Below are 25,955 nucleotides of genomic sequence, written 5' to 3' on the forward strand. Positions count from 1 at the left end.
AAAAATAGCAGACCTACAAGCTCGTAGCGCGCCACTCGGTGGCGCGCTATGAGCTTGTAGATCTGTAAATATATACAGACTTTTATTCATTTACTTACAGTATAGAGGGTATGCGCGTGACATCATCATCAAACCCGGAAGTTATGCGGGAATTCCTATTAACACATTGAGAGCCCACGCAAAACTGCCCAAAATCACTTTCACCTAGAAAATCCATTCACATTTTTTATAATTCAGCTGACTGTGGAGACACATGCTGGAACTTTTTACTTTGAAATGTTTTATAGTTTCTGAGTTATTTAATTTAAACGCCAAATGCATTCTCAATGGCGAAAACACAAACTTTGGCACCAAGTGTTTTGATTTTTCTGATTTTTTTTTTTGAATAAAAAAAGAAAAAAAAAAAAGAAAAAAAGAATATATATATATATATATTTTTTTCAAAGACGTCCACAGACGTCTTGGGCTATGCACGTGCGGTAATACCCAGGACGTCCACAGACGTTTTGGGCACAAAATGTGTTAAGTGGCAAAAAACGACTTGCTGGCATCGACAGCCTACACATCCAAACAGAAGAGTCTAATATGATTGCTGTTAAACTCTCTTTGCCACTCGATTTGCCATTCACTTTATGTTTTTGTTTACATGACTGCTGGACTGTTTTTCTTTTTTTTTAATAATTTATCTATCATTGTCTCTATTTAACACTATCCTTTTTTCTAATAATGCATGAATTTCATCTAACTGTTGTAACATGTCATGCTGGACAAGGCCAGAATTGTAAAACTGTGACTATAATTGAATCAACTCGAATGCTTCTTTTCAAAAAGGGAATGAAGATTCAAGCTCCCAAACCTATGTATTGTATTGTATCTACTGTAGTACCACACACATCCTCCATTACCCGTTATAAACGGCAGGTGCCTTTCTGCCTAAAAAGAAAGAAAGAAAAGAGATGGAGAGGGCATTACTTAATTTACAAGAAGTCTACACAATTAAAGAATGTAGAAGAATTGTTATATTGATCAACGTTTGCCTGTTATCTCTCCTAATGGTACCAACACCATATACAGCATGAGGAATTGTATGTGGACAAAATCTTATCCAATGACGACAAAATAATATGTTGGGTCTGAGAGGCTAAATCTCAGACCCATCATGTGTGGCTCAAACGCCAAAGAAATAATGGACCTTGATATGAACAAAGGTTGAAAACAACCACTGCAACACATGGTTCATATTTCCCTCTCCTCTCCTCCTATTAAAACCACTGCAACACATGGTTCATATTTCCCTTTCCTCTCCTCCTATTAAAACCACTGCAACACATGGTTCATATTTCCCTTTCCTCTCCTCCTATTAAAACCACTGCAACACATGGTTCATAACTTCATATTTCCCTTTCCTCTCCTCCTATTAAAGCGGATCCACACGTGCAGTACTCGGCCGTCAGCAGCTTTGTGTTCCTGCGTTTCTTCGCCGTGGCCGTTCTCTCTCCGCACTCCTTCCAGCTCCGTCCTCATCATCCCGTGAGTGCAGTGTGAAATTAATTGTTGTGTTTTGACCATTTTGACCTGAGATCAGATTCTAAAAATGTCTACTAAATCCTGACAGTTTTCTGAAAAAGCTATGTTTCTATGTCAGTCGCTCTTCGATTTTTCAAAAATAGCAGACCTACAAGCTAATAGCGCGCCACTCGGTGGCGCGCTATTAGCTTGTAGATCTGCTATTTTTTAATAGCTAAAGCATAACATAATGCTGACACCAAAAAGGGATCCCGCCCAGCATGGGTTAATTCAAATTAAATGTCACCGCTAATGAAAATATTTCTCTCTCTACTTGAATGGTTTGTTAGCTCAGTGCTTGTGTTGAAGATAAAAGATGATGTCAATCAACCACCGGTTTTCAGTTGCAGAGGTTGTTCTGTCGTGGAGCAGTTTGACCTATTTAACTCTGATTAAGTGAATGTATTTCTTATCTAAATCTGACATTGCAACGCAATCAGGGAAATCTTTTCAAAACCGTCACGCAAGTGGAAAACATCTATTGTTTGTCTCATCATAAATCTCTTTGAATGCTCCCAGTCTCAAATCCAACATGCAATCCATTTGCTTTTAAATAATTAACGTTTGTTTTTTTATGTTCAAATGATTGTTTATTTATGCAGTAAACGAAGTGTATTCTTTAAGTTTGTCTCTCAATCTTCAGTGACATAACATTGACCTGCTCTTGGTTGACGTTGCTCGCTTTAAACTTGTTTCTAGGACCCAGAGGTTTCACGCACTCTCACACTCATCTCTAAGACCATCCAGACTTTGGGCAGCTGGGGCAGTTTGTCCAAAAATAAACTGGTAAGAACTAGATCTACAGCAGCACCGTTTCCCCAAACCCTGGGTCGGGACCCATTTGTGGGTAGCGGACACATTGTCATGGGTCCCTTGATATTTTCTTGTTTCCTACATTTTGTTTTTAATTTGTATTTTGGAACAAAATAAGTTATGATGTTATGAATTAAAATTCAAAGATTTTTTTCTCGGTAATTTCATGAAGAAATCAACGGAGAATCTTCCATACATTGGAAAACAAATGTTTAAGAACTAGTGAAAATAGCCGATCTACAAGCTTACAGCGCGGCGCGAAGCAATGTGTTGTGAGCTGCTATTTGCACTAGTTTGGGTCCTGGGCAAACGTCTCATTTATCTTTTGGGCCTTCAGCTAAGTTCCCAAAAAGTGGGGTCCAGGGACCCCCAGGGGTCCTTAAGTGAGTTCCAGGGGGCCCCCAGCTAAATGATAGGAACTAAATGGACCCTTGGGTCTGTAACTCAGAGTGTAGAAATGGGACCAAACGGACCCTAACGGGTCCATTTGGTCCCATTTGTACACTCTCAGAGTTAACTTAACATTGATTTTATTACAATATAAATTGGAGTCCCAGATATAACAATTCCATTGACTGGGGATCCGTAGACTAATGCATGTCAAACTGGGGGTCCTTGAAATTAAAAGGGTTGAGAATCACTGCTAGAGCCGTATAACTCTTCTCTTATGGGGGTCCCTGGCATATCTCCTCAAATGGGGGGTCTGACACGAAAAGGTTTGGGAACCGCTGATCTACAGGTTGTGTGCCCAAGACATCCACAGACGTCCTGGGAATTACCCGTATGTGGTGCCCAAGAAAAAAAAAGAAATAAAAAAATATATATATTATATGTAAAAAAAAAAATTAATGTAAAAAGTGGGCACCCTGGGTTACTATTTTGAAAGTGTTGCGTGGGCACACAATGTGTTAACGAGAATAAAGCTGCTCCCCAAAATACGTATAATCTGCAATATTATCTGAGAGAAAAAGGAGCACAGACTGTTTTGCACAAATATACATTTCAACTTGGTGACACACATGAGATGCTTTGATTATGGAGACAATAGAGGGTAATGCACATGCATGAAGTGAGTGGCAGATCGAGTGGCAAAGTGAGTTTAACGTAATTTAATGCAATGAGATGGGGCGTGTGTGTGTGTGTGTGTGTGTGTGTGTGTGTGTGTGTGTCATGTAACAGTGTAATGCAGTTTGTCCACAAATTTCCTCCATGGCATTAATTTATTCTCTCTCTGCAGTCTAGTTTCAAGGAAACCTACATGTATGACTTCTTTAAATCATTCCAAGAAGAAAGGTGTATTGAACAAGTTAAAAAGGTATTTTATTTAACAATTATCTCTTTTTTTTAATGGTTTGAACCACAAAATGTTTTTTCTTTCTTTTGCCTTATCTTAGCTCAGATTTGCAATGAAAAGTATTCATTTTTTCTTTATTTTTCCAGTTTCTTGATGAGATTTCCTCTAACGTCAGCAAAGAGTCCCATGGGGTGGAGGATTCTGTTCTTCTGAAGGAAGGGTGAGTGGCTATAAGACCAGGGTGGAATGTGAAGAGAACTATTGACCATATTCAAATGGCGACATCCCTGACTGTTGAGTGAATTTGGTCAATGGGTTGACCGCCCTGTTCCGGAACAAACACTATAGCAATGATTGCCATCGGGACATGAAGTTTTTTTTTAAAAATAAAAAACTTTCTTTTACCAACGAAATGTCACTTGGAGCATTGTTTAAGTGGAATATGACAGAATACGTTCAGCTTTTACCTTACCATCTGTATTCTGTTCCACATTATAGTATCAGACCGATGGCCGCTCTTGTTCTACCGTAAATCTGTGCAACAATAGAGGACAGTTCCCAGCGGTGAATGTGTGCAACTTACTCGCCCATTGCTCAGATCAGTGGTTTTCAACCAGTCGTCCTTGAGGGCGTTCCAGGTGGTCCCCAAAATGATGGCGATTTGGTAACCAAATGGACCATTTAAGATCTTTAACTCTTTAGAGTGTAAAATGAAACCAATGATCATTTTATGATCTCAAGAGTTTAAATACACATTTAGTGCCCAAGACGTCTCCAGACGTCTTTTATCCCATGATTTTGTAACCCATTTTTCACCCCTGTGTCAATTATCTAATGTGATCCTGGGCTCTACACACCCTCCGCCAACCTAGTCCCCATATATGGGGGACATGGGGAGAGCAACGGACTTGAACTCATGCTTCCTTCATGCCTGAGTGTCCAAGTTGCTCCTGTCCGACTTTCCCTGGTTGGACGTAGCGCGTGGAAGGAACACGTTATTCCAACCAGTTCCTTTCCCCTCCATCAGGAACCCCGGCTGGCTCCAGACGTCTTTATAATGACACCCTAGGGTGCCCAGGATGTCTGGGGACGTCTTAGGGTCTTTTTCTTTTTTTTTTTTTTTTTGCGATCTCTTTGTGTTTCGCACACTACGAATTTCAAGGGACGGCACTCGTGTAAATACGCTTGCATTGTCACCCCACAACTTCTCCGCATGTACAGAAAAGAAACGCACGTCTCATTGAAAATGAATTAGTAGGCGCGTTACTCGCTCCTCATCTGAAAGGACCTTTTGTTTGTCCACAGAGAGGTGCATAAACCTTCTGTTTGTCCACAGAGAGGTGCATAAACCTTCTGTTTGTCCACAGAGAGGTGCATAAACCTTCTGTTTGTCCACAGAGAGGTACATAAACGAGCCCAGGGGAGGAAACGCATTGGAAAGAAGAACTTCAAGAAGAGGTGGCTCAAGGTGACCAACAGGGAGCTTTCCTACCACAAAAATAGAGGTGAGACAACCTTTTAACCCATGTTATGCTTTAGCTATTGAAAAATAGCAGATCTACAAGCTCATAGCGCGCCACCGAGTCGCGCGCTACGAGCTTGTAGGTCTGCTATTTTTGAAAAATCGTGAAAATGTGGCGCAAATCTTTGAATATATATTCTTTCAGAGCGAACGTTGTTAACTCAAATCGTTGCTTCCGGGGGCGTCCCTGGAACAACATATTTTCAGATGGGGGGTCGGTGGCCAAATTCAGATAGTTCCTGGGGTCCTTGACATGAAATATTGAGCACCACTGATATAGAAACATAGGAATTTCAGAAAACATTTAGAACACTCATGCATGAAGGAAGCATGAGTTCAAGTCCGTTGCTCTCCCCAGGTTGGCGGAGGGTGTGTAGAGCCCAGGATCACATTAGATAATTGACACAGGGGTGAAAAATGGGTTACAAAATCGTGGGATAAAAATTATTTAAAAAAAAAAGAAAACATTTAGAAGACATTTAGGGATGGAGCTCAATACACGATACCGGAAAAAACCAGATAACAAGCTTATTGAGTACCCACTGGCACAAACAGTCAGTCTAAAAGTGCATTGATACCTGCCAACCAGCAATGCCCGGTAAACAAAATGACGCTTTTAAAGTGACGGTACACAGTACACATTAACCAGTTAACAGTTTCTTCAATATTATTTTCCAAAAGTAAAAATGTCAATTGCCTTCCATCTGTTAGAAAAGTACTTTATTTGTTTTTCTTAGTGGGCCCTTAGTGGGCCCTTAGTGAAAAGACACTGGGTCTGTTCAGGATGGGTTCTCGTCTCCCGTCTTTCCACAAAACAATAGAAAATGCTCGATTAGTGGGCTCGATAAGAACCTGGCTCGTTAAGCCTGATCGATAAGGTGCTTGTTATCAATAAAAGATAACGAGCTCCATCCGTAATTTCAAGCACATGTCCTTTCCCTGCTGAGCAAGTACCCAAGTTGATTTCTGGAGCGTTCACAACATAAAAACAGGGTTGTTCTTCTCCATGCTGTGGATTCACAGGCTTAGATAGTAATTGTTTAACCCATTTTGACCTGAGATCTGATTCTAAAAATGTCTTCTACATCCTGACAGTTTTCTGAAAAAGCTATGTTTCTATGTCAGTCGTTCTTCGATTTTTCAAAAATAGCAGACCTACGAGCTCGTAGCGCGCCACTCGGTGGCGCGCTACGAGCTTGTAGATCTGCTATTTTTCAATAGCTAAAGCATAACATAATGCATAACACCAAAAGGGGTTCCCGCCCAAAATCGGTTAAGGAAAAACAAACTTGTATATAGGAGGGGCTAGCGCCCCTCAAAAATAAAATGCCTCTAGTACACAAACATTAAAAAAAGCCATTGAAATGGACAGTTTGATTTGTCCATGTTTGTTTTGTCTGATAATCACATCATAAAAGATGTGTATATATACATTGGTAGCAATGTTGGAAGCCCCTCACTTCACACGGGTGTGATTTGTATTTATTTGTATTACATGCTGAAACGATTATTATTAAAATGAAGGCATTTAGCAGACACTCTTATCCAGAATGACTTGAATGAGTGCAAGGTTGGAGTAAGTACCATGGGGCATAGAATAAGGCAGGGTTGCCCACACTTTTTTGACATGAGAGCTACTTTAAAAATGACCAGAAAATAGTTAAAAAATGTGGGGCTTTTGAATAGCGGTGCTGTTGTTACAGACAGGCGTTAAGACAAACGCACTCGGAATGAGATATAGAGGGGGGAAATTTAATTCACAGCCTTTGTGATCTACTGGTATATTAAATAAATGTAATAAAATGTAATAAATGTAAGCTAGAACTTAGCATACCACACATGCATATCCATTTTTTTAGGTAGCCAATTATTTTTTACCCCCTTTTTCTCCCCAATTTAGTCCTTATGCCAATGAATTCCTCCCCACACACGTTACTGTGTTGTCACTGCTGTCGTATCCTACCGACTCACCTGCCAGTGAGGAGCCCCTACCGGGAGGACGTAGGGCCTTCGTCCTACTCCTCCCGCCCCAACACGCCCCGCTGACAGACGGGTGCCGTCCCAGGCTGTAGGAATACATGTATAGCTGTGACAGTTATCACCCTCCCCGCCCGTCTTCCCTCCCAAACACGGGCCGATTGTGTTTGAAAGCCGTACTGTAACCTGGCACCTAATTGAATCTTTATATATGGCACGAATAGCAGAGAGAGCGATGCATAGGCTATACAGGGTTGGCCCGGTCCGACCACGTGATCGGAATTCGGGGCCGATCACTTCATTTTCAAATGATCGTAATCGACATCCCTAGTATCAATATTATATCCATGTCATGATATTCAACTGGATATTTTCTGTGAGTTTGGATATTGTACTATTGTGATATGGCATAAGTGTTCTATAAAAAATATAAATATCGGATTGGGAAAAATTGTTATCGGCAGATACTCAAAATCAAATGTTATGTTATGCTTTAGCTATTGAAAAATAGCAGATCTACAAGCTCATAGCGCGCCACCAAGTGGCACGCTACGAGCTGCTATTTTTGAAAAATCGAAGAACGACTGACATAGAAACATAGCTTTTTCAGAAAACTGTCAGGATATAGAAGACTTGTAATGTAGTTTGATGGTGCTCTTTGGTTGTGGGTTCATATACATACAGTACTAAGTACATGTCTGCTACCGCATGCTCAGCATGCTTACAATTCCTGGTGTTGCCAAAAACACATGACGTTCTTCTTATATCACTGCTAGGGCCTCAACATGTGTTCTGTTGTTGTTCTCTGTAGGAAAGGTGGCCCTTTGCACTATTGATGTGAAGAATATCTAAAACACATGACGTTCTTATGTCACTGCTAGGGCCTCAACATTTGTTCTGTTGTTGTTCTCTGTAGGAAAGGTGGCCCTTTGCACTATTGATGTGAAGAATATCTCTTTTGTTGTTCTCTGTAGGAAAGGTGGCCCTTTGCACTATTGATGTGAAGAATATCTCTTTTGTTGTTCTCTGTAGGAAAGGTGGCCCTTTGCACTATTGATGTGAAGAATATCTCTTTTGTTGTTCTCTGTAGGAAAGGTGGCCCTTTGCACTATTGATGTGAAGAATATCTCTTTTGTTGTTCTCTGTAGGAAAGGTGGCCCTTTGCACTATTGATGTGAAGAATATCTCTTTTGTTGTTCTCTGTAGGAAAGGTGGCCCTTTGCACTATTGATGTGAAGAATATCCGTGCAGTGGAGAAGCTGGATGAAAGTGCCTTTAACCGCAAAAATGTAAGTTGGAAGCGTTTTTTTTATCAGCTTGCAGAGCTGATGATCAATGATCGGACTTTCTAGTCTAGTCACGTGGTCCAGCAGTCAACATGGTCTAGTAGCCATGTAATGGCCAGATTGTCGAGATTGCCTGGCCTCTAAGCCAATGGGAGACTGGTCCTATGCGGCCAATGGGATATTTCTGGCAGAAGCCCCTTGATGGCAGATTTCACCCTTCTGCCAATGGGACACTAAGCCCCACGGCCAATGGCCCCACGGCTAGGGATGTTCCGATCAGGGTTTTTTGTCCCGATCACTGATAGTTTTTCTCATGATCGGCCGATACCGATAGGTCCGATAAAATAGCCAAAGGGGGGGAAAAAATAAATGAAAACCATGACATTTCATCTCTGTCTTGTTTTCACTTGCTGCTTCCTGAATATCAGGGACCAGTTTCTGAAAAGTTATTTTCATAACATCATTAAATAATATGTATAATCTGCAGTGGTGGGATATGATAAAAGGATATGACCATTCAGCTGTGAACTGAATGGTCCCTCGGTTATAGACCCTTGTACTGGAGAAGTATAGTACTCTTCGACTCTTCTACACTCAGAGAGAGAGAGAGAGGGGGGGGGACACATCCATTCAATTGAGCGTCACAGCTGATAGCAATCAGACTAGTTAGGGAGGGGAGCTTGAACTTTCTCTACAACGCCTGTCTGCTGCGCGTTATTATGGATCCCATCGCAGTTCTAGGAAAGCCCCTTGCTTAATGTACACAGTATATTTGTTTCACTTGGAAATGTCTAAGGCTTAGACATTTCCAAGTGAAACAAATATACTGTGTGGTCATTAAGTAATTTTGGGCGGGAACCCCTTTTGGTGTTTTAAACATTATGTTATAATTTAGCTATTGAAAAATAGCAGATCTACAAGCTCATAGCGCGCCACCGAGTGGCGCGCTACGAGCTTGTAGGTCTGCTATTTTTGAAAAATCGTGAAAATATTTATTTCAGAAAACTGGAGGATTTAGAAGAATTCTTTTAAATGTTGAGGTCAGGACTAAATTGGTTAAGTGTGTGTGCATTGGGTCAGATGTTCCAGGTGGTCCACACAGAGAAGCCGCTGTACGTGCAGGCGGGGAACTGCGTGGAGGCCAGCGAGTGGATGGACGTCCTGAGCCAGGTCAGCCGCTGTAACGAGGGACGACTCGCCTCCTTCCACCCCTCCATCTACTCGGCCGGAGCCTGGCACTGCTGCAGGAGCCTGAGTGACAGCGCTCCAGGCTGCAAGGAATGCACAACGTGAGTCCTTTGGCCCCCCTGACACGAAATGCACAAAAAAATATATGCGTTGTCAAATATAGGGCGAACACATCATTATAATCAGTCGTCTCCACAATCAACCTCCGTTGGATGCTGTCTCGGCCAAAAGAGCAGATCTACAAGCTATATACAGCTATTGATAAGCTACAGTATATACAATATAAGCTATAGTATATATACTGTATTTGAGGTCATGCTAGTATTTTATAACCTGACTATAAGCTGCAGCAGCTAGAGGTGGGATCAGGAAATACACAGTGCTGCCTTGATCCCGCCTCTAGCTGCTGCTGATTGGCCAGGCCGTTTTGTGGCCGGGCATCAAGTCTGCCTGAGAGTTCCCAGATGGGAGCAGGAGGGGGGAACCCAGTGTACTCTCTGCTGCCCCATCTGGCGGAGTCAGGTTAAGTATTTTAGACTGCCGGTCAGAATGTCCGGCATGATTTCAGTTTACAGTTCACATCATATTTTCAGGACATTTTTTCTGTGGTTTTGTAAATCCGCCAACATTTCAGCGAGTTAAGAGTATTTTTGTTTGAGCAGGTCACCAGCTACCATAGAACTACCAGAAAGGTTGACTGTTGCCAGGTGGTCGCTGGTGAACTGGTGTGTGTGTGTGAACACTCTCTCATGTCTTCTACTGCAGCAACTTGCTGGCCAACCTGCAGCTGGACATAGACTGTGACCGCGAAACCGAGAGAATCTTCTCCCTGCTCAGCTCAAACGATACCAAGCTCCAGAAGATGGAAGGTCAGTTAAAATTGTCATGGTTATTTGTTATCAAAGACACAAAACAAAGGGAATCTACCCGCGCACGTGCGTGCGTGTGTGTGTCCAACTCATGCTGTGGATACCAGTGTGAGTCAGATCATGTGATGATCTGACTGTTAAAGACGTAGTGAAATGAAAAATACGTTTTTCACCCTTTTAGAGCATATACATAGTCATAGTCATATGGACATACTTAACAATAGATGCCAAAACAATGGGGAAACAATATTTGTTGTGTATTTTTATATCAAAAGTACATACAAAGCCAATTTAAATTACTTCCTTTGAATGAAAATATGTTGCCGTAACGCGGCTTGAAGAATCTTGATTTCATTCACCTGTTTGATTCCCATTGCTGCACGTTCCTCAGGGACGCAGAGGGCATTTTATAACTGGGGGGGGGGGGCATATTTGGGGGGTACGTGCGCAAGCAAAGCGCATGTGAAAAATTGCATGAGGAGGGGGATTATGGGGATATCCCCTCCACGCAATATTACGCAGATTTTCCGTGTTTTTAGCGGATCTCAAGGTAAAACACTGCCAACACAACAAAACACAGCCACAGCAGAACAACTGTGGCTTGAGAGCGCACAAGCATCAGTGTCTGCCTGCAGCCTGCTTACTGCATGTTCTTATTCTACATGCTGAGACATCAGCCATGATTGTCCTCTTCTTACCATTGATGATTGACAACGTGGGCTATTCAACTAACGCAGAGCGGTTGTCAGGAAGTTAGTCTAACAACTTAAAGTCAAAGGGTTTTATTCCTGTACAAATACAAAATAATGAAAAGTAATCAAATAAACAAAGCAAGCAAGCCATTGGCTACTAATATGACTGTCTATGAATTGCTTTGTAGACAGGTCGATTTTTCAAAAGTGTACCCCTGGAGAAAATGTATGTACCCTGGAATAAAATTCCGTGACCCTCCATCTGTCCCCAAGTGATAAAAAAAGAAAGGTGAACCCTCCTCAATCACCATTGTTGAGACGCTGAATAGACTCTCTCTCTCTCTGAGGGAGATTTCACTGGGTCGTTCACACTCTGTGCGTTGATGGCTTGTTAACGGTGTGTTCCATGCCTGTGTTTTCCCTTTAGAAAAGGCAACAAAGGAACTGGTTGGAATAACGTGTTCCTTCCACGCGCTACGTGCAACCCGGGAAACTCCCCCCTGTCAGGTGTAAAGGAGCAACTTGGACACTCAGGCATGAAGGAAGCATGAGTTCAAGTCCGTTGCTCTCCCCATGTCCCCCATATATGGGGACTAGGTTGGCGGAGGGTGGGTAGAGCCCAGGATCACATTAGATAATTGACACAGGGGTGAAAAATGGGTTACAAAATCGTGGGATAAAAAAATATACAAATTAAAAAAAGAAAAGGCAACACCTTGCTCAGAGCTCTCGGACATGTTTTGCGCATGCACGCAGCCCTTCACTTCCTTGTTTCTTGGCAGACAAAACTACGGCGCTCTGCATGGTTTTGATCAGAACGCAGATGTTCTGTCCAAATTTATATTTAACCAAGCATCTCGTTTGGAATATTAACGCTATCGAGAGATCAGACTTATTAGTGTGAAGTAGTAATGGAACATTATACCTCCCGGTTTTGGGGGGGAAATGCAAGGCGGGGCTTTTCAGAGTAAAATCTGCCTCATCTGCCTGGGTACTCTAGCGCAGTGTTTCCCAACCTGTGTGCCGCGGCACTTTACTGTGCCGTTTGATGTGTCCAGGTGTGCCGCCTGATTTGACCGAAAATAACACTAACCCTCCCCCGAAAGCAATATTATAGCTTCTGGGCTGCAGGCTTTCTATTGTTACATTACATTACATTACAGTCATTTAGCAGACGCTTTTATCCAAAGCGACTTACAATAAGTGTATTCAACATAGGTAGGGAACAAAAACTACTAATCACCAGAAGTCTTTAGTGCATTTTCTGCAAAAACAAGCAACCAAGAGTATACCTAGCGCTAAGGTAAAAGTGCAATATATCAGCTACCTATTTCCTTAACCAGATGAGACAAAATAGCTAAATCAAATGAGCATGAGCTAAAACAATTAAGTGTATCGACTAAACAAGATCCAATAAACAATACAACAATAGAAAACAAGCGTTCGTACAACTAGTTAACAACAAGTAGGTCAGGCAGAGAGGAAGGGTAGTGTTTCCTGAAGAGGTGGGTTTTCAACCTGCGGCGAAATATGGGCAGTGACTCTGCTGTCCTAACATCAGTGGGGAGTTCATTCCACCACTGTGGGGCCAGAACAGAAAAGAGTCGTGACCGTGTGGATCGGCCAGAAGGACCCTTGAGTGACGAGGCAATCAGTCGCCCCGAGGTGGCAGACCGAAGTGGTCGGGCAGGGGTGTAGGCATCGACCATAGCCCGGAGGTAGGAAGGAGCTGTTCCTTTCACTGCCCTATAGGCTAACACCAGGGTTTTGAACTGGATGCGGGCCGCTACGGGGAGCCAGTGTAGAGAACGGAGAAGGATGGTTGTGTGGGAGAACTTGGGGCGGTTGAACACCAGACGAGCCGCAGCTTTCTGAACAAGCTCCAGAGGTCTGATGGCAGATGCCGGAGCACCAGCAAGGAGGGAGTTGCAGTAGTCCAGGCGGGAGATGACGAGAGCCTGGATGAGCACCTGGGCTGCCTTCTCCGTGAGGAAGGGGCGAATCCTCCTGATGTTGTAGAGGAGGAATCTGCAGGACCTTGTCACTGATGCGATGTTTGCCGAGAACGTCAGTTGATCGTCCAGGGTCACACCCAGATTTTTCGCAGTCCGAGTTGAGGTCACCACAGCATTATCAATGGTGATGGCCATGTCTCGGTGCGGACAGCCCTTCCCCGGGAGGAACATCAGCTCGGTCTTGTCCAGGTTGAGCTTCAGGTGGTTTGTCGACATCCACGCCGAGATGTCAGCCAGACAAGCAGCAATGCGTGCCTCCACTTGGGTATCAGAGGGGGGGAATGAGAGGATCAGCTGGGTGTCATCGGCATAGCAGTGGTAGGAAAAGCCATGGGAGTGGATGACAGCACCCAGAGATGTAGTGTAGAGAGAGAAAAGAAGAGGACCCAGAACCGAGCCTTGGGGAACCCCAGTTGTGAGCCTGTGTGGTTCTGACACAGACCCTCTCAGCATCACCTGGTAGGAGCGACCCGTCAGGTAGGATGCAAACAGGGAGAGTGCAGAGCCTGAGACACCCATCCCCTCGAGGGTGGAGAGGAGGATCTGATGGTTCACCGTGTCGAACGCTGCAGACAGGTCCAGGAGTATCAGGACGGAGGAGAGAGAGTTCGCTCTAGCGGCATGGAGCGACTCCGTCACTGCCAGCAGGGCAGTCTCTGTCGAGTGACCCACTTTGAAACCAGACTGGTTGGAGTCCAGGAGGTTGTTCTGGTGGAGATAGGAGGACAGTTGTTTAAAGACAGCACGTTCGAGAGTTTTAGATAGGAAGGATAGAAGGGAAACCGGTCTGTAGTTCTTGATCTCAGAGGGGTCAAGTGTCGGTTTCTTCAGGAGGGGGGTGACTCTGGCAGTCTTGAAAGTAGAGGGAAAGTAGCCAGATGTCAGAGAGGTGTTAATAAGGTGGGTTAAGAAGGGAAGAAGTTCAGGTGCAATAGACTGCAACAGAGTGGATGGGACCGGGTCCAGAGAGCATGAGGTGGGGCGACTAGAGGTAACGAGGAGAAGGACCTCGTTAGGGGAGAGGGGAGAGAAGTGGGATAGAGAGGGGATGGGGGGGGGAAGAGGAGTAGATGAAGGTAGAGAGGGGGGGGTGGCAGGCAGACGGGTGTGGGTAGTGCGCAGGGCACCAGCCGGGGGAGGAGGGAAGGAGGATCGGATATCGTTCACCTTCTTGTCAAAGAAGTTGGCGAAATCGTCAGGGAGGAGGGACGAGGAGGGAGGAGGGGGTGGTGGTTGTAGGAGAGAGGAGAAAGTTTCAAAGAGTTTTTTAGGGTTGGAAGCAGAAGCCTGAATTTTAGTGCAGAAAAAAGCAGCTTTAGCAGCTGATAGAGAGGAGGAAAAAGTAGAAATGAGAGATTGGAAGGTGAGAAGGTCCTCCGGGAGGTTGCCATTTCTCCATTTGCGCTCAGCCGCTCTCAGGCTCCGTCTCTCAGTCCGCACTGAGTCCGACAACCAGGGGGCAGGTGGAGTTTGGCGTGCAGGCCTGGTGGTGAGGGGACAGAGATGGTCGAGAGAAGAGGATAGAGTAGAGAAAAGAAGATCTGTGGCGGTATCAGGGGATAGAAGAGCAAAGGATTCAGGGGCAGGGAGAGCAGAGAGAACAGAAGAGGAAAGATCAGTGGAGGAAAGTGAGCGAAGATTGTGCCGTGAGGAAATCATGTGGGTAGGGAGGGGCTGTGAGGGGGGAGAGGAGAGAGAGAGAGAGTAGGACATGAAGTAGTGATCAGAGAGTTTCTTACCCTTTTCACTGGAAAGAGGAGTGACAGACAGGTTAGCAATAGAGCAGCCTCTGGTGAAGATCAGGTCCAGTTGGTTGCCCGCCTCATGGGTAGGAGGAGATGGGGAAATAACTAGGTCAAAGGCGGCGAGAAACGAAAGTAGTGGGTCTAGCTGCTTCTCAGTCGGGAGGTTGAAGTCACCCAGAAGGATGAATCCAGAGCCATCGACAGGGAAGTGGGAGACTAGATGGTCCAGCTCCTCCAGGAAGCCACCAGCAGGGCCCGGTGGGCGATAAACAACTGCAATGGTGAGCTTGACTGGATGAGAAACAGTGACCACATGAAATTCAAATGAGGTAGGAGAGAATTGTGACAGTGAAACAGGAGAGTATTTCCATTTTCTGGAAATTAGCAGACCAACCCCACCACCTGTCCGCACGGCTCTGGGAGTGTGAGAGAAAGAGTACACATCTGACAGAGCCGCGGGCGTAGCAGTGTTTTCTGGTCTGATCCAGGTCTCAGTCAGAACAAGGAAGTTAAGGGAGAGCAAGGATGCGTAGGCTGAGATGAAAGCAGATTTGCCTTCCACCACAGCCGAGTGGCAATTCCAAAGCCCTCCCGTTACCACTTGCTCGACGTGAGTTGAAAGAGTAGGATAGATGAGATTAGTTGTGTCGCGACATCTGGGTGTAACCCAGTGTTTGTGCGACCGCCAGGAGGAAGAGAGGACAGGAATAGGAAGAAAACACATTGTAGATCACTAAACATATACTACAATACACTACTATATCTATCACACTACTATATATGTCACTAAGCAATGCTACAGCGTATCGTTCAGTGACGAAGTCGGACTTTGACAAAGTCGCCTTTGTTCGCCTGGCCTTCGTTTGCTGGCCGCCGCTTAACAGCTGACGCTTTCAGCTGGTGGTATAAGGCCACTCCAACTGATTGCTAATCGTCTGCCAGGAGTGCTGGCTAAACCACTCACTTCACACTTCACAAGGAAATCAAGTGGGCTATAATACTTATCAAGTGGCCTATTACAGGGTGAAACTAATTAAACTAGTCTACTAGCCTACTGTTTGAACACAAACAATACAACTATAAACTACTGACTACCACACAAGCTAATAATATAATACTAATACAAAAGCACTTAGAGTAACACTACCAGCAGTTTGCTAAAATACAAAATAATGCTACTTACTCAACTAGACAGGTCAGGAGCTCTGTTCACTTCAAATGTTGGTCACACACTGAATAGAATACTCCCAACCTGGCTACTTATCCCTTGAGCTGTGCTGGCTAAACCACTCACTTCACACTTCACAAGGAAATCAAGTGGGCTATAATACTTATCAAGTGGCCTATTACAGGGTGAAACTAATTAAACTAGTCTACTAGCCTACTGTTTGAACACAAACAATACAACTATAAACTACTGACTACCACACAAGCTAATAATATAATACTAATACAAAAGCACTTAGAGTAACACTACCAGCAGTTTGCTAAAATACAAAATAATGCTACTTACTCAACTAGACAGGTCAGGAGCTCTGTTCACTTCAAATGTTGGTCACACACTGAATAGAATACTCCCAACCTGGCTACTTATCCCTTGAGCTGTGCTGGCTAAACCACTCACTTCACACTTCACAAGGAAATCAAGTGGGCTATAATACTTATCAAGTGGCCTATTACAGGGTGAAACTAATTAAACTAGTCTACTAGCCTACTGTTTGAACACAAACAATACAACTATAAACTACTGACTACCACACAAGCTAATAATATAATACTAATACAAAAGCACTTAGAGTAACACTACCAGCAGTTTGCTAAAATACAAAATAATGCTACTTACTCAACTAGACAGGTCAGGAGCTCTGTTCACTTCAAATGTTGGTCACACACTGAATAGAATACTCCCAACCTGGCTACTTATCCCTTGAGCTGTGCTGGCTAAACCACTCACTTCACACTTCACAAGGAAATCAAGTGGGCTATAATACTTATCAAGTGGCCTATTACAGGGTGAAACTAATTAAACTAGTCTACTAGCCTACTGTTTGAACACAAACAATACAACTATAAACTACTGACTACCACACAAGCTAATAATATAATACTAATACAAAAGCACTTAGAGTAACACTACCAGCAGTTTGCTAAAATACAAAATAATGCTACTTACTCAACTAGACAGGTCAGGAGCTCTGTTCACTTCAAATGTTGGTCACACACTGTTGCGTCGTTGTTGTTGTTGTCACATGTCTAACCATTAGACGTGCGATAACAACGACAGAACAATAGACTCTAACGACCCTCGGCCATTGAAATGTTAATGCAAAAGAGATGCATCCAGAAGACGTTACATTTCGCGCATATGCACGTAGACAGCAGACACATACAGTCCTACATGTCCCGACCCAAACACTGAGGAGGTCAAGTAAACATGACGTTGTTGTGATTAAACATAATGTGCCACGAAAAATAGCTGTCCAAGGCATCACTCTGACAAAAAAGGTTGGGAAACACTGCTCTAGCGCCTTCAGAAAGATTCCGGGGGCATGAAAAGTGTATTTAACCCTGTCCCTCAGATGCCTGTGCCAGCATAGCGGTCTACCAAGGCCCCCAGGGGGACCAGGACGACTATTCCAAGTTCACCATCCAGGACCCCAAGGAGACCTTCCGCACCCTGAAGCAGCTCCGCAACGTCATGGAGGAGCTGCAGGCCCAGCACGACCTCAGGAGTGACCCCACCGCGCAGTATGGCAGCGTGTGAGTCAAAGATGCACCATATTGAAATTATGACCCATATCCCATTATTTGCAGGCAGGGTCATATAGGCCGATACCGATATATTACATTATTGCAAAGAATATTTAACCCATTTTGACCTGAGATCAGATTCTAAAAATGTCTTCTACATCCTGACAGTTTTCTGAAAAAGCTATGTTTCTATGTCAGTGGTTCTTCGATTTTTCAAAAATAGCAGACCTACAAGCTCGTAGTGCGCCACTCGGTGGCGCGCTATGAGCTTGTAGATCTGCTATTTTTCAATAGCTAAAGCATAACATAATGCTAACACCAAAAGGGGTTCCCGCCCAAAATGGGTTAGATTGAGCTCATTGATGAATTTAATTATTTTGTTTTTGCTGATGAAAGTAGATGGTAAGCTATTCCTTGGGTAAATCCCTGTGTCGTACATATTGGTATCTATATTAGCGCAATGTTGCTGTTAAATAGTCTATAAAACCAACGCATTTCACTTGAATAATGTTGATGAAAACCGCATCGGAATCAACAGTGCAGAGCAAACCTTTGGGCCTTGTGCACTGTGTGTGTTTGTGTTTGTGTGCGTGTGCGTGCACATACGGAGAGAGACAGAGTTATTTCATGAAAATCAAGATTTAACTTCCTGTCTCGCTATAGCGCACGTAGGCTATACGCTATCACAAACATTTCGCCCTGTGTAGGCTGGCTATTCCTGTGTGTGTGTGGCGTGCACGCAGAGAGAGAGAGAGGTGTCCTGTGTCTGTCTCGAAGCTCGCGCTTGCATCACGGCATCCTGCTCGTGCGTGAGAGCATGATGCTCTGATGGAGGCTCATAGCTGAAACGCGTAAGCGTTCCTTCTTGGTGTGTGCCAATAAAGAAGTGTCCACGACTGCTACGACCTCAGATCAGACAGAATGACACGCAGCAGAAATTTTGAGGACGCAACATCTAAAATTATTAGTTAGATTTACTAAAACGATTTGGACATGCATGTTTTCTAGCCAGGAAACCAGAAGAATCTGCCATTGGCTCCTTGGCAGATTTGGTCTTGCACCACTCAGTTGTGATTGGATTTCACTCCCTCCGAAGTAGCGAGGGACCAATCGGGAACTAGTAGACTGTTGCCTCTCGCAAATTTCCAAATGCTTCCGTCATACAGTCTGGAAGCAACGGAAGCTCTATCATGAGTAATCAATAAAGCAGAAGTGGAGCCTCCCAACCTCCACATTTCCGTTTCGTCTTTACAGTCGTGCAAATTCATCCTAATATAAATGGAAATCATCTATTCATAGCTTGAACGGAAATGGCAGCATCCTTACTCAGATTTCGGGAGGTGTAGTTCCAGACTCTATACAGCATTCGAATAATGTGGTATAGTTGTCTAACTATTCGGGAACCAACATGCAAATATGGGGCAGGTTTATCACCAGAGGCATTTTTTTTATCTAACCCTTTGGGAAATGCAGGTTTCACACAGAGATTCCAGACTAATATCTACACAGTGATCAGAGTTGGGTGTAACTACACTACTTGTAGTGTAGTTACTGTAATTACACTACTTTTGTCAGTAACGAGTAAGTAACGACACTACTCCTCCAAATTGAGTAATCACACTACAGTTACTGGTTGCTTTAGTTACTAGTTACTTGCGTCCTGCTGCTGCTTTCAGCGCCCCCCGCAGCGGCCCCCGCCGCGAGTGGAGTTTGATTGTTTGTTTTATTCCTTCACTTGTTCAACAACCTAGTATTAAAGAGCATAAAGAAAGATCTTGTGTATGTCCTCCTTATTAGGATTATAAAGATTTGTTAAGGGGCAAATTATGTGACTGCATCTCAGGCGATTTTATGGAGTAACGCAAAAGTAATGTAACGAGTAGTGTAACTAGTTACTTTCTCCAGGGCGTAATCAAGTAATGTAAGGCATTACTTTTTTCAAAAGTATGTGTAATGTGTAGTGTATTACTTTTTTGAGTAACGGACCCCAACTCTGACAGTGATATTGGTCTGGCTGTGCCGGCTACCCCACAGCAACAATATGCCATTAGGTCACAATACAATCGTCATCATTCCAGCACACATGAAGATAACTGAGCCACGTTTGTTGTTCCTGTGTTTCAGGCACAATCCAATAGTGGGGAAAACATCCTAATAATAAGCAGTGCAGGCAGGCTTGGCCCTGAGACAGCCACACCAGCAGGGGGGGGCAGTAACGCTGCCATCCTACATCGGACGGTATCGGCCTGCGGTGTGCACCCACAAGAGAACACATCCTTCAGGTCCAAGAGAGCGACGCGTGACCCCCCCCCCGAAGAAGCGTGACCGCCCCCCCCTGAATGGGGCTTGAGAAGGAAGCTGTGCTTCTTGCTTTTTGCGGTGTCTGTCACCCTGTCTGCTCGACCCCGTGTGCATAGACACACCGCAGAGAGATGCAGGGCATTTGTCTTTTATGTCCATTTCTTTTTTTTTTGTTGCACAGTTTCGATCGTATCTTCTCCCTTTTTTGTTGTTTTTCTACAGTTGAAGAAGAATCTTAGTTTGTCAGTGTGTGAATAGGCTGCTAAAAAAACACTTCTATTCACGCATCTTTGTATCATCGACCATCATATGATGCTTTCACAATCTGTAGATTTTCTATTTTAAGGTACATCACTTCCTTACGGTAGTCCTTGATAATCATTATTCGTTCTTTTAAAGGGAATGTTTTTTGTTTTTTTTTATTGTTTCTTGTAATTCCTGAACAAAAGAATAGTTTTTCCTCACCCGGTTGAATAGACAAAAAAACAACAATCTGCCTTACTTTGTTGATGGATGTTTTTTTGTTAGTTTTTCTTTTTACTTTTTTGTTTTTCCACATCAAGTGGCGAGGGAATAATGCAGAAGCACTTTAAATATTTGGATCAATCCAGATGGAAACATTTAGATACATGGATATCGGCATTGGCCATAAATATTGATCAGTTGCATGATCTTGTGTACGTTCTTGTTTCTTTACTGTACGATATAACATAGCTTGTTGATTTTTTTAATAGCTATTTTTCCTATGCCAAAGACAATTTTGTGGGTTTACCTTGGATAACAAAAAAAGGAATATTAATGTATTTTGAATACAGACAGAGGTTTTAAAAAAATGGGGAAAAAATTATATATTTTGTTCTTGTGTACATTTTTGGTAACGTACCCTTTATATTGACATAGAGACCATTCGATTGGACCCGGTTCTTCTCTCAGTTGTGTGGACACACCTGCATTTAATTGTGGTCTGTGATTGGATGTGAAAATGATTGCGGTATCGGTACAGCTGCCGTCACACATGTATCCTGTTTAGAGGTCACCGATTATTATACGTCAAAACCCACCTCAAAGAGAGAGCGAGAGTGTGAGTGTGTGTGTGTGTGTGTGTGTGTGTGTGTGTGTGTGTGTGTGTGACTGTGTGTGCACGCCTGTCAAAGTGCAAAACGATATTATACTATATCTGATTGACCTTTTATACCATTGGTATAAAAGATCGGTTTCTCATCGGATAAACTGCCGATCACCGAGTCATTTTGAGTGAAAATCATCCGACCACCGGTGGCCGATCGATTGGAGCACCTCTAAGGGCCGATTCATACTCCTATTTTACCGCTGTTTCGGCTCTGTAGTGCCGAAATGATTTCGGCTCGTCAGAAGTTTTCAGTAGCACCGAAGAGCCGACTTTAGTACGGTACCCCCCCCCCCCCCCCCCCCCCCGAACCTCAAATGACGTCACATTGTAGGCTCTACAGATCCGAACCGACTTTTATTCGACTCTAAAATAAGAGTATGAATCGGCCCTAATCATGTTGACTTTGGTTATCTGCATACCGTCGCTGTCTATTCGGCTATAGTTGATGTGACTAATGAATTGACACAGGAAGCTTTGACGGTCAGTCTACCACATATCGGGTTGTCTTATCCAGGACTCTTAAGCCGGTTCCCAACAATCATTGCCCCTGAACTAGCACACGCCATTGCACCCTGAACCTTTTTTGTACGACAGCACGCCAAAACTCCTGCGGTAGTCACTCCTGTTGTCACTTCAGACACCTGTTGTTTTAAAATGCTCTTTTGCTGAAGTTTAAAAGTTTTTCACTTTCTGTTTCTTTCTGGCATACTTGGTATACTTCTGGCATACTTGGAGCAAGCTACATGCATCATTGCATCGTCGCTTCCATTGACAATGAATGGTAGACTGCATCTTTGCATCTCCCCGTGTGAAGGCAACGTGTTGTGTTCGCTATCATAAACACGACCAAAAACATCTAGCCAGTGCTGCAAATAGAAGCCATACCTTTAACCCATTTTGACCTGAGATCAGATTCTAAAAATGTCTTCTATATCCAGACAGTTTTCTGAAAAAGCTATGTTTCTATGTCGGTTCTTCGATAAAAAAAAAAATAGCAGACCTACAAGCTCGTAGCGTGCCACTCGGTGGCGCGCTATGAGCTTGTAGATCTGCTATTTTTCAATAGCTAAAGCATAACATGATGCTAACACCAAAAGGGGTTCCCGCTCAAAATGGGCTAAAGTACAACCATGGCTATGGCTTCTATACATCGTTCTTGTACGGCAGTGGTTTTTCCAACCTCCTTCATATCAAGGTCCATTATTTATTCGTCATTTGAGCCACGGAACCACCATTTGATGAGATTTAACCTCTCAGACCCAAAACGTTGAACATTTTGTTATCGTTGGAAGGAATTTTGTCCACAATTCCATGCTGTATTGATGTGGTTCCATAGGAGAGATAACACGCAAACGTTGATCAAAAATAACAATTCTTCTACATTCTCTAATTGTGTAGCCTTCTTGTAAATTAAGTAATGCAGATGTTTAACAATAATAATTGAACTCTTGAGAGCTAAAAATGAAACCAAATGGACCCGTGTAAGGGTTCATCTGGTGTAATTGTATACTCTCAAGAGTCAATTTGGTTACCAACTCTTCAACATTTAGCTGGGGATCACCTGGAACCCCCTAAAGGTCTACTGGTGGTCCCCGGACCACTGGTTGAGAACCACTGTTGTATGGCAATCCAGTCTAGAAGTCAAATTGTATAACAGATGAACAATCACATTAATTTAATCATGGTTTTGTGTCTATAGGACTTAAACTGTAGATGTAAACAATGACAAGTCATACTCCTATCAATGTTATCAAAACTGCCCATTTGAACAATGCCTAGAAACTTGAATTTAGAATAACAAGAGGGGCACATAGTAATGCTGATTAGTACAGGGTTAACCATGTTATGTTTTGGGTTTTTTAAGTGTGGAAATATTTGTTGTCAGTCAAGTTTTGTCTTTGGTCCACCATATATTTCTAACATGCATGTCCTACATATTTAACAGTATATTTTTCAGGAATATGTTTTTATGTGTTTTTTTTCTTTTCTTTTTTTTTAACACTGATTTAACGTCTTTCTAAACTGTCAATTTATTAACGGTACCACATTCTTGTCTTCAGTGCTACTTTGAAGCTGGCTGCTTTTTCTCATCCAAGGGAAGTTACCTTTACATACGTCGATATGTGGTAACGCGTACTGCACAATGTCTCGATAGTTGATGCAGTGTTACCGATGTGAATCCTGTCTCTGTCCCACTATAACCTCACGTCACCAGGCTTTCCACCTCGGAGGAGGAAAGCCTTGTCTGTGTTACTAAATTGTTGTCCAGTCGGGAGCGGTTGATATCGTTACGTCATGTAGTAGTCATTGTTTAATAGTCATCAGGCCGGAACCCTCAATCTGGAACTTCCTTCCTTTCCCTCGAAGAATAATGCCTTCCCATCATTTCCCAATAAAAGCGTGACTCGTTCTCCCGTAGCCAACGATGAGAATAGAATTTCCCCCGTGGGATAACTAAGGTATACAGACGCTAAATGCTAGTCTCCGGAAAGTACACTTCACATTCATGTTTTAGAAACCAGCGAAACTACGCCGTATCAAGGCTTTTATTAGGAAGGTATTGTTCTTCCGGTTTGAGGGAAAGGAAGTTCCAGATTGAGGGTTCCGGCCTGATGACTACAAAACAATGACTACAACATCGTAACGATATCATCCGCTCCCGACCGGATCATAATTAAACCTGAAAAGGAATGCTGCCCAGGCTACTGTCCCACTGGAATCTGGTTGGCAGTGATCATATTTACATGCAGGCTGCAACTAACCGGCTTAATTAGACTGCCGATAATCACAATCAAATGTAGATTGACGCCTCAATCGGTTGGTTGATTTGACAAAATGCAGTATATGCAAGCGTAAATGCCTATACCTTTTTAGTTTTTCTTTTATAAATTCGGACAGTTTTACCGACACCAGGCAGGTTGCTTTAAACTGGTTGCTGCATTTGGTTACAGGTAGCCATTTATTAAATGTATTATTCACTTTTATTCATTTAGATAATACTTGGTTGCACGCCAGTGTCTCACACCAAAAGTATCCGGTAGGGGAGGTGTGTGTGTGTGTGTGTGTGTGTGTGTGTGTTGCAGATAATAATAATGCAGCTGGTAATTAATTGATTTAATCGATTTGGGCATGTTTGAAAATGTATGGACATTTTTCAACATTGACGATTATGCAAAAAATAATTGTGATTATCTCAAATAATTGCCACATCTATGTGCAGCACATTGTGAGCTTGTAGATCGGTTATTTCTGGTGTGAGACGTGATGTGTACAAATCGGGCTTGAATTCTGTTGTACGGCTTGCATGTAAAGGTCATCACTAGCTAGGGCTATTAGCCTTGTGGTTCATGTGTTTTGGTAATATATTCATTTGCGTATGAAGGTAAATGTTGGGTGAATTCAGTCCTTAAGGCATTTATAGTTTCTATCTATTTTTCGATCATAAGGGATTTTTTTTTCAGCCACCTAACATTATTATTTTTTTAACTGTTTAGATTTTATATCACATGATTTAAAACGAGATATGGATGCGGTGAAATATGCAGTGGCCTTTTTATGCTGTACATCCCTTGTCGAAAGCTTCCTTGGATTGATATTTCTCTCTTGGCATGCCATGCATCCAGCCTGTCTAAAATGTCAAATGTTTGTTTTTTACTCAAGTCATAGGATGGTTAATGTTATTCATGAGGGAGACTATTTGTACAAAAAGAAAAAACATCATTGTTCTTAAGCTTAAATTGTGGCTGGCCAGGTTTAATGTTCTGAAGTTTCCTTCAAGGCACTTATAGCCTCAGAAATGTGAATGAGGTGGGATCAAATTAGACATCTTTTAAGGCAGTGGTTTTCAACCCTTTTCATATCAAGGCCCATTATTTATTCGACATTTGAGCCACGGATCACCATTTGATAAGATTTAGCCTCTCGGACCCAAAACTTACATTTTGTCCACACTTCCATGCTGTATTGATGTTGTTACAATTAGGAGAGATAACGGGTTGATCAAAAACGATTACATTCTCTAATTGTGTTAGTCTTCTTGTAAATTACGTAATGCAGATGTTTAACAATAATGTAAGTCTTGAGAGTGTAGAAAGAAACCTAATGGTCTATTTATTAGGTTTTATTTCACACTGTCAAGAGTTAAAGATCTAAATTTGGTTACCAACTCTTCATCATTTAGCTGGGGACCGACTGGAACCCCGTCAAGGACCACTATTGGTCCCTGGACCACTGTTTGAAAACCACTGTCTTAAGGAACATCAAATGTTGCCAAATAATAAATTTCCTGAATTTTCCAACCAATGTCCAACTGTATGGCACTCTTAAGTCAGGTTTTGCAAGATTGTTTTGTCAGCTTTTAAAACACTGTCTCTACTCTCTAACAAGCTTGAGAACACGGTATGCGTTTAAATTGTTTTTAATTTGTTTTTGTTATTTAAACATTAAATATTTTATAATTAATCTTCTCTGCATTTTCTTTTTTATTTGTCCATTGGAATTATTTACAATAAACTGGCAATGCTCTTCAGCTTTTGCGGATTTTCTCGATATGTGGTGGAAAGTATTATAATTTTCTGTGTACTACATGTAGTCATTTTGGTAGAACTGACATGGATGAAGGATTCAGACCATGTGGTAAGAGTCTGACATAATCTTGACAAGAAATGGAATGCATCCTTCATTCCTTCCAGGCTTGGAACAATTAGTATAGTTAATATGTCCCAAAACAAAATCAGCACAGTGTGTGACTCCTCACAATCTGGTCCCAAAACCACTCAGAATTGCAGGGCTGGGACATCCCAATAAA

At 42.8% G+C, this 25,955-nt stretch overlaps 1 protein-coding gene across 1 annotated transcript in view; it reads left to right on the forward strand.

Annotated features, from left to right (window-relative positions):
• rasa2 (RAS p21 protein activator 2) overlaps positions 1 to 25,696 on the forward strand; it is an 80,043-nt gene extending 54,347 nt beyond the window's left edge. Inside the window, exons 15-24 of the mRNA XM_079514659.1 lie at positions 1,424 to 1,530; positions 2,266 to 2,352; positions 3,617 to 3,694; positions 3,820 to 3,893; positions 5,072 to 5,178; positions 8,379 to 8,461; positions 9,539 to 9,747; positions 10,412 to 10,515; positions 17,547 to 17,727; positions 19,843 to 25,696. Of these exons, the coding sequence (XP_079370785.1) occupies positions 1,424 to 1,530; positions 2,266 to 2,352; positions 3,617 to 3,694; positions 3,820 to 3,893; positions 5,072 to 5,178; positions 8,379 to 8,461; positions 9,539 to 9,747; positions 10,412 to 10,515; positions 17,547 to 17,727; positions 19,843 to 19,873 (1,061 nt within the window). The 3' untranslated portion in view covers positions 19,874 to 25,696. The remainder of the gene's footprint in view (positions 1 to 1,423; positions 1,531 to 2,265; positions 2,353 to 3,616; positions 3,695 to 3,819; positions 3,894 to 5,071; positions 5,179 to 8,378; positions 8,462 to 9,538; positions 9,748 to 10,411; positions 10,516 to 17,546; positions 17,728 to 19,842) is intronic.
• Positions 25,697 to 25,955: the final 259 nt, after the last annotated feature.

The sequence above is a fragment of the Electrona antarctica genome (genome assembly GCF_951216825.1).
Source record: "Electrona antarctica genome assembly, chromosome: 11".
Lineage (NCBI taxonomy): Eukaryota > Metazoa > Chordata > Actinopteri > Myctophiformes > Myctophidae > Electrona > Electrona antarctica.